General features: G+C 27.7%; 1 protein-coding gene and 1 non-coding gene across 2 annotated transcripts in view; one reads left to right on the top strand and one right to left on the bottom strand.

Annotated features, from left to right (window-relative positions):
• LOC141529278 (small subunit ribosomal RNA) overlaps positions 1-383 on the bottom strand; it is a 1,904-nt gene extending 1,521 nt beyond the window's left edge. The window contains exon 1 of the ribosomal RNA XR_012479558.1: positions 1-383. This exon is cut by the window's left edge and continues 1,521 nt beyond it. This is a non-coding gene — a ribosomal RNA (small subunit ribosomal RNA).
• The window catches only part of LOC141529217 (uncharacterized), a 17,908-nt gene extending 11,665 nt beyond the window's left edge, over positions 1-6,243 (top strand). The window contains exons 2-5 of the mRNA XM_074245694.1: positions 4,273-4,432; positions 4,510-4,723; positions 5,162-5,347; positions 6,064-6,243. Of these exons, the coding sequence (XP_074101795.1) occupies positions 4,273-4,432; positions 4,510-4,723; positions 5,162-5,347; positions 6,064-6,212 (709 nt within the window). The 3' untranslated portion in view covers positions 6,213-6,243. The remainder of the gene's footprint in view (positions 1-4,272; positions 4,433-4,509; positions 4,724-5,161; positions 5,348-6,063) is intronic.
• The last annotated feature ends 3,704 nt before the right edge of the window (positions 6,244-9,947 follow it).

Below are 9,947 nucleotides of genomic sequence, written 5' to 3'. Positions count from 1 at the left end.
TTCCCCGTTACCCGTTACAACCATGGTAGGCATAGAACCTACCATCGACAGTTGATAAGGCAGACATTTGAAAGATCTGTCGTCGGCACTAAGGCCATACGATCAGCAAAAAGTTATTCAGAGTCACCATAATTAACGATGGACGAGCCACCGATTGGTTTTGATCTAATAAAAGCGTTCCTTCCATCTCTGGTCGGAACTCTGGTTTGCATGTATTAGCTCTAGAATTACCACAGTTATCCAAGTAAATGTGGGTACGATCTAAGGAACCATAACTGATTTAATGAGCCATTCGCGGTTTCACCTTAATATGGCGTGTACTAAGACATGCATGGCTTAATCTTTGAGACAAGCATATGACTACTGGCAGGATCAACCAGGGAGCTTCGTTCATGTTTTATTAAATAAAACATTTAGAAATCTCTTTTTTACACTAATACAAACATGTTAGTTTTCATGATATAATGTCCGACTAACAGTTGTAAAAGCGGTGCTGATTTGAAATATAAGTTTCTTACAACACTTTTATTTTGATAATAATATCTATTTATTCACGTATAAGTGAAACAACATATTCAAACACCCTCTCTGATTTTGAAAAACTTCAACTCTCGCTAGATATCAATTCTAAGCGACTTGGTTATTTACACGTAAACGTGCTTTTATTATTCTTTTAGTATTCTTGCTCGGAAACAAGTGAGTCGATTACTCAGTATTGAATAAATGTATTCTTCACACATGAAGATATACACGTTAATAAACGCCGAAGCGATTACCACATAGGAGTCATTCAGTCATAGACATCGACCCGTGGCTGTGATGCGTTCAGACATACTGTTTTTATACTAAAAATAATAATCCTCTTCGTAGTCTAGCAGCATTTAAGTATTAACTGAATATACTATACATACTATATACTGTGCGCTGCTGATATTACTTCTTTCAACAGACTACTTCTTTCATATAAATACGAGCAACGATGAGAACCGGGTAGGGAGGATTAAATGACTCAGCATGTCCCCACTCTGAGCGGATTCTTCCATAATACCCAGCTGTTCAGTTGCTTAGTACCTGATGTTTTACATTTATATCTCTTGAGTTTGTATGTTAAGAAAACTTTGAAATATTATTATTTATTTTGTTAATAATAAGAGGAAAAATGTTTTATTTAATATCAATAACTGGTTTAATTAATTAAATTTGAATACTAAAATAAATTTATTTAATTTGAGTAGGATAAAAAACAATTTAATTACTCCAATTCACTTTGAATCTTTTAAACAATATTTAAAGTATCACCTTACTGCAGCGAATCATAATTTAACTTTGTTAAATTGGAGAATTCTACTGGTCTATTTCGCATTTAGCGGTTATTGATGAACATATCATCGTGTTGCTTATCCGCATGAAGAATTAAATTTCATGATTGACAAATAACTCTGCAACGTTATACTACTAAACGCTTCCGAAACATTGTTAAGATTATCTTTTTGTAGCTGTAATAACTCATCAATTAATATTTGTTTTTAGAAATCCACATGTTTATACTCAAAATTATTACAACTATAAACGTTTATTGTTATTTTTACTTAAAATGTGACATTTGATCAGCTCGAGATCAATAAGTTGTTAAAATTTTCATTTATGTATCCAAAAACCACGCACATAAGTTATCTGTACAAGCGTGGTTGTTTAAATTTATCTGTTATGAGTAAGCAGTAAGGCCAAACAGTAGATTTACTTTACTGGATGTTAGTCGTACGAAATAACGAGGGTTCTCCCTCACCGTCTACAATCGGCTTTGTTGCTACAGAACACCAACTATACCGACATAACTTGGATAATACCTGTGATATCATGTTTTGAGATAAATGTTTTAAAAATTATTATATGTATTGAAGCTTGATTCGTAACTTTGTGATGAAACTTTTCAAAGCATATATATTTTTCTCCCGACTCATTTCATTCAGCTAATTCATAAAATGGATTTAATTCAAAATGTAATATATGTATGAATTTATACATATCTATGTACAAAATGTCACAGACATAATAATTTCATCAGATATGGAAAAAGTTAATTCTGAGCCGAAAAGTCATCTGCCATATTTTATTCTGAGGCATCGATAATTAGTTATCAATTAAAATAAGCAGCCAATAACGGATAGATGAATGGACGGATGTTATCTGATTAGCAATAATTCTTTCAAATACCTTAACTAAATGAGATAAATTTCCAACTGTACAATTTTATTTAGAGGTATTTTGTAGATAATCTTTCAAATATCAGGTAAGATACCAGTGTCAGAAGATCTATTAAATAAAGCTGTAAGGAAAAGTGATATTTGCGAAAAATGATCTCTTAAACATTTCAGATTGAGTCCGTCAGGGCTTTTCTCTTTTGATTTATACAGAGTAAGATACTTACAGTGTCTTGGCAACATCAACAATATCAATCTCGATCCAATTAAATGAACATTTAACCTTCCTTGTATGTTCTATTTACAAGATATTAACGAAATCCAAATCGCACGTTGGATGTTTCCTGATTATATTTACATAGTATTAATTCAGTTTACAAGCCTCGAAGCAATTCAGCGGTGATGAAGAATTCGATTTAATTAATTTAAGGTGTTTAATACAAGTTTGGTTCAAACAGTTGAACTATAAGGCAGATTTGAGAAAACAGTTTTTAGATATTCTTCACGAGCATGATTCAATTCAGTTTTTATATCTTTTCTTTTTAGTCTAAAAAGAACAAGTAAATTTGAATCACTATTTCTTCTGACTTTCTTGTAAAATTCATCACGCTCTTTACACTTTACTTTTAGCTTTTAATGAACCAATGGTTATTTCAACGAATATCTCTTTTGGTAAATATTGGTGCACATAAATTCAGAGAAGAAAGGATCTCGGTTCTAAAAGTATTCAGTAATTCGTCTGGATACGAATTTTCAAGTAAAATACTATCAATTTTTAAAGAGTTCATGAGTAAGTTTGACTAAGCTAAATGATTACAGTTTTCCAAGTTTTTATAGGTTATTATCTACGGTTGTGGTTTTAAATTATCCAATTTATATTGTGTTATACCTTGAGAGAAAGGTTCAGTTTTTCTTCTAAATAATTTACACCAATTTTAGTGTCTAAACTATAATCACATTCAATTATTTATTTGATAACAATTTGGTTAAAATTTAACAGTTAACAATTAGTTGAACTGCAACTTTACGTTGTCCATCTTACAACAAAAAAGTTTAATAAAATTAAGTTTAATGAATTAATTGACATTTTGAATCAATTGACAAAAAACCTACGAAGAAGATGTGTCGGTAGCCGAGTTCCCAGCTCTTCTGACATCTTTTTTACTTTACGCACGCCAAAAACCCTAATTTTATAATTAATCAACTTTGTAATTATTTGTACTAATTTCCATTTAAGTAAGTATTTTTTATCGAAGTTCATTTATTCAAATGTCCATTTTTACAGATTTCATTTTAATTGATGGGGATTTAATCAAATGCCCATTTATTCACTTTTCCTAAAATTTAAATGTCCATTTTTAGTAGATTTCATAGAAATCTAACTATTGCATTCGTCCTCATGACGCAACTTTTGAAAAATTTTGCTATTTCCTGACTCAGTTCGTCGAGCTGGTTCAGAAAATGTCATTAGTTCAAAAGTTTATATATGTATGTATTTATATATATATATATATATATATATATATATATATATATATATATATATATATATATATATATATATATATATATACAATATAACGCGGCTTATCCGGACGATAGCGTCTCTAATTCATAATGGATCCGTTTCAAACTCAACATACTTCATTTTTAGACGATTACCAAGGCCAAGTTCAAAGATGAGCTTAATCGGTCAAGTAGTTCAGAAATTACAGAGTTTCAAAATTTTCAAAATCCTAAAAATTCATTTTTTGGCAGATTCTTTCGCGCATAACTTTTGAATGAAATAACTTATCGAATTTTTGTAAATTTCATTTTAAAGCCCATTAAACAAGCTTCAATTTTCATGTCATTTTATTTTCCTAAACTTTAAATAACCTATTCATCTGTAGGTTTTTAATGAAATTTTACTTTTGCAGTCGTTTTTCAATTATTTTGTCCAATATGTCCTATAAAAAATCTTATATACATAATTATGGTTATACATAATTATGGTAATTTAAGACTTAGTTTAACAAAACTAGGTTAAGACTTATTTTTTCAATTTTTATAATTTTAAATATATTTTTAGTGAGTTGATCGGTTACATTGATGCGATTGAGTCTGTGAAACAGTGTAATGATAGCCAACTCTTAAAATTTGTGATTAATAATGGAGCCGGTAAAAGAGTACAATTAAAATGCTGGGGTGACGACATTCCACGTGTGCAAGCTGATGTAGTTATGGATCATGTAAGTATTATTATTAGTATTATTATTTATTTATTTAGATGATTATAATAAATATTATTATTTTTTTTATGTTATAGGGTATCCATTTAGAAAATGCGTATTGTGGCCCTAACACGAAATACAATACTGGAAACTTTCTTGGTGCAGAAATTATTATTAATAAGCAGACCATCGTAGAAAATCTGAGAGAGTTTGATGAGAAAAATTGTACAGCTGATGAGGATGAACAAACAGATTTGCAGCTAATTGGATTGGACCAAATCGAAAACTCAATTTTGCCTTGGAGATTTAGTACGTATATGATAAAATATATTGTATTTATTTCTTTTTTAATTCCACTAAATTAAAAGATAATTTTAGAATTCAGAAAAGTGTATATTATGGCTCTTTTAATGAGCTTCAAATTACAAAACTAATTTTTAAGTGGGGTCATCCATTTTAATTTTCATTTTTTTTTAACGAAATTTCGTTTGGATTTTATTGATATATATTTTTTTAAATATATAAAAAAATTAACAATTGAAATAAAAATGTTTTTAAAAAAAAAAAAATGAATCAAAAAGATCAAGAAAGATAAAATAAAAATTTTATCCATAAACATAAGAGCTAAAATTTTTCAGACTTTTGAAAGCAAAAAAGCTGTTAGAATCTTTATTTTTTTTTTTTTAATTTTTATCAATTTTAATTTTGTACATAATTTTTTTTTTATTTTATTTGATGTTCATACAGAAATCTCAGGCTATGTCAAAACTAAATTTTCAATAATTAATTCTGAAAACATAAATTGGATTAAAGCATTCGTCAGTCTTACTGACGGTGAACGAAAAATTGATGTAACCATTAATTCTTATAAACCAGACCATAACATCGAAAAAGGAGATAAACTGATCTTGACAGGATCAATTAAAAATTCAAGTGAGTAAAGAACATTTCAAATTTTGAATAAAAGATATTTTTACATATATTATCGTGTGTATAAATATATATATACGAAATTCAACATATCGCGTGCCTTAAAGTGAAAGAGCATATAGTTAAGGGTTAATAGGGATTTGTGCTGAAAGGGTGTATGTCTTAAGAAAAGTACTACTTAATGGTAAAAAGGGCGCTTGAAAAAATTGATTTGATAGCAAATGTTGAATAATAATTTCATAAGATAAGTCATACTAAAATAACAGCTTCATATATAAAATTTGATGTAAACAAATAAAAAATAAATCAATCAAAAATAAATTACGTAAAAATTAAGAAATCAATTCAAAATAAAAATTATGCAATTAATTAAATTATTATTTTTGAATATATTTTCTTTTTTAACTTTGAAAAATTGTATAGTTGAGGTTTTACACCACTACTACCACAAAAAAATTTTTTTAACATTTTTAAAGCTAAAATATGTTCTTGCTGAACTGACCAAAAAAAAAATTATACGCCCTTTCACCTTTAGATTACCAAAATTTCAAAGTATTAAAAATAAAAGGAAGTATAAAATTAAAGACATACGTTCTATTACCTTTGTAATTATTTTTTTTTTTGAACGTGGAATGTGTCTACTACTCGATTGGCAATAAAAAAATGAATAAAAAAATAGAGATTTAAAATATTAACTATTAATTGTTTATGTTAAACAGAGAATGATGAAGTAACATTTCTTGTGGATAAAATGGGAGACCTTGAAAAAATTGACGAAGCACCTAAACCATTAAGCTGGCTTCTAAACGGTACTAAGAGAATCTATGTTAAAAACATAGAAAATCCAAGCAAACGTCTAAAATATTAGTAGTTCATAAAAACTATAATTATCATTTTTTTTCTTTTTGTTATTTAAAATAAAAATTAAATTTAAAATTGAATTAAAATTAAATGTTAGTAATAATATATTTAATATTATGAAATTTAATATTTCATAATAATATTATTATATTACTCCAATTAATAGAAAAAAAAAAAAAAAATTGAAAATTCGTTAAATTTATAAAATGATGAATTATCAAAATTTAAAATGATTAAAAATCGTGAATTTATTTTATTATGTTATAGTATAAAGTTAAAATTTTGTATTAAAATATTGAAAATAAAAAATTAATAAAAATAAAATAAATGTAAAAAATTTTAAGTTATTATATATAATAAATAAATAAATAAATTATGTTATTATTATATATAATTAATAAATAAATAAATTATTAATATTTATAATTAAAATTTACTTTATGTGAAATCTACTTCCATTTCGGCTGCCGAATGGCCTTTTTTTTCAATTGTTCATAAAATCATATGTTCATCAAGTGACTCTTCCATTTAATCAATTGTACGTTTTTATTTTTAACCATTTTTATTGATGTCTTTTTATATTATTATCTATTTTCATAAATGTCCATTAATCTATTTATTTATTTGAATTCTTTATCAAATACTTGTATTTCCATTTAGAGATATTTTCAAAAATAGGGATTTCATTTTTTCAGTTGGCCATTAGTGCAGTTGTACATTTATAATTATTTCCTTTTTTATTAATGTCTAATTTTACTTAAATACTTTTATTGTTACTTCCAAAAAATCACATATCCATTTTTAGAAATTTCCATATCTATATATTTAAAAATCCATAAATACACATTTCCAATAATACAAAAGCAATATGAACAGAGATAAATTAATGTCACGCATAGTATATTTAGAATAAAATTTTTATTCTCTTAATTAATTCAGCTAAAATTCATAATTGTAATTTCAAATCTTCAAAAAAGCCACTTTCTGACTTTAATCTTAGAGTCCCGGACAGATATATCATTTTGAGTATTTTTTTTTAAAGGTATCTGGGTCTCTAATTACAGCCACGGACCTGTCCGTGGATGGTGTCAATAATAGCACCGTTTTTTATTTTATTATTATTTCACAATTGAATGAGTATTATGAGTCATGCACCTTAGGATTTTCCAAACATTTTCTTGTTCTTATTAAATGATACACATTATTTAAATTATACAGTCATTTCTGAATTGCATCGCCATCTTGTGGTCATCAAATAGAAATATCTCACCAACCAAGTTATTTTCTTATCGACTTAAATGACACAATACACCATGTGCATAATTGTAAGACTTGTCACCTAAAAGATTACAATTGTTTGAAATCCACATGATTGGATAACAATGCAACCGTATCGGCAACGACCACAAAATCATAGAATGGCACACTATCCAATGGGAATAACCTTTGATTATGATTGTTCATGTACAAAAAACCTTTGTTCCAACTTTTAAATTGTTTATTTCTTGTTTAATTAACATTTTTAATAGGCCGGAATATTGTATTCTTAAATGTTTGCACTGCGCATGCGCTCAACTTTACGTTTAGACTTTCAGCGCGGACTTTTGAAAAATTATATTGACCCAGCACAGTGATTAGAGTACCGCTTTTTCTTTGTAATTTCAATTACAGAGGTCAAGCAGGACAAAAGGGCAACGTGTGTAGTTTTTAATAATTTGATAAATAAGTTTTATTTTACATAGTATTGAAATTTTTGGTAATCGTTATGGATTTCTCATTCTAATAGTTGGTAGTAGCATGAAAATAGAATGGATGAAAATAAAAAAATGTACATGCGATTGATTAACAATTCTCTCGATATTTTTTATTTAGAATGAAATGAATATTTATTAGTTATTTATTTGTTACTTAATGACATTGATATTGGCTGACGTCTAACAATACCTTAATTTGAATTTGAATTAAATAGGTAATTCCTAGTATAATTACACTCGTAAATTTTTTAATTTTTACACATGAGATGTGCTTTTTACTATAATTTTTCAAAAACCGCGCTACAAAGTCTACATACGCAGGTTGACGCATGCGCAGTGCAAATATTTAGAATGCATGCATACAGCTAATTAAAAATGTTAGTTAATCAACAAATAAAAAAATGTGAAGTAGGAACAAATGCTAAATATGAACAACACGGAGGCTAGATATAAGGAGGACGATCGACATACGGTAAATGTACAGTTAGTGCGTCCGGAAAACTGAGGATAGATCATTTTTCAAAGAAGCCGCTAGGGCGTCACTACTGCCTCGCTAATGTCCGGATCATGGCGTCCGTTTGTTATTGTTTATTAATAACACCAAATTGACATTCAGTTAGTTAATTAGTTTTTTAATTAATAATCGAAAGTGATAATAGTTTAAAATGGTAAATAAATGCATAGTTGATGGGTGTTTTGAGTGGCCGGATAAAAGATCGTACAAAAATTAAAATTAAATAGTCAGAAACACGTCTTTATTTATTGTGCCACAGGTAATATAACCCTAACTTAGTATTTTTTGTAAGAAATAATTTTACACTAATTAAATTTATATTAATTAAAATGATTATAAAAAAATTTTACCTATAGAAATTAAAGGAAATTATAAAGTGACTCTTTTTTCAAAATATTTTTTTAAATAATTTGCTGTTTACAAGAGTCCCCAAAATTTTTATATCAGTAGATTTTAGTATCATTTTTGATCAAATTAAAAAGAAATTGTAAAAAGGTATAACGTAATTTTTTCTTCTTAGAATGGTTTTAAAAATTGCATCGTTACCATTTTTTGGAGCTAACGTTTTACTCAAAGCAATCTTGGTCAAAAATTATTTTCCAAATATAACTTCATGTCAATTTTTTTGTTTGTTTATTCAAGTGTCCAGACTTGTTAAAATTGTGGTACTGTGGACAAAAGCAAGATCTCACCCCAAAAAAAGATTTATGTCTGTGAATTACATTTTAATGATCAAGATATTATTAAAACTGATAAAATATTATTGACTACTGGAATTTATGAAGAATTACCTCGAAAAGATACTCGCTAAAAGCCTGATGCTATTCCGACGTTGAATCCGGAACCGTGTAAACAAAGCTTGCAACAATGAAAATAACGAAGCTCAGTATATGCAATGCCATTTATTAATTACAAATGACCATAAAACTAACTCACCACAAAAACCCAAGAACCAATAATTATTAGTAATGACTCACAAACGCAATTAATTGCTTAGAGTCACCCAAGCATGACGCTAATGTGAAAATTTTTGAAGAAAATGATAATTGTGGAGAAACGAAATGCAGGTAAGAAAATTAAAATTTCTGAATTATTACTCTGCAACTTAAGATAAAAGCACAAACAATTAGGAGGCCTAATTACTCTTGTTTGTTAGAATATTTATTTAAAGTGCTTGAAGGATATTGAGAAAGTGAGGCCCCCTGCCTTCGTGGAGCAAAAAATAGTATACACTCTACGGGAAGTAAATACAAAGCCTCCAGATCACATGTTGTCAACCTCGGCTTGCCTCGGCCGACAATTGGCATGCATCTTGAGACGACTTCTACTTTTCTTCCGTAGGTCTGTCGCTCTACTATTATAGTCAAATAAGAAAACATTCACTGTAAAATTATCAAGTTTACTCGAATCTATTATAGCAGTGTATAGAGAGTTAAATTTGAAAAAATATTGTTATATAAAACAAATAGTCTTT

The sequence above is a fragment of the Cotesia typhae genome, unplaced genomic scaffold, assembly GCF_013202065.1.
Source record: "Cotesia typhae breed Kobodo isofemale line unplaced genomic scaffold, CoteBio_Ctyphae contig_11, whole genome shotgun sequence".
Classification (NCBI taxonomy): domain Eukaryota; kingdom Metazoa; phylum Arthropoda; class Insecta; order Hymenoptera; family Braconidae; genus Cotesia; species Cotesia typhae.
This window is presented reverse-complemented; position numbering and strand designations above follow the sequence as displayed.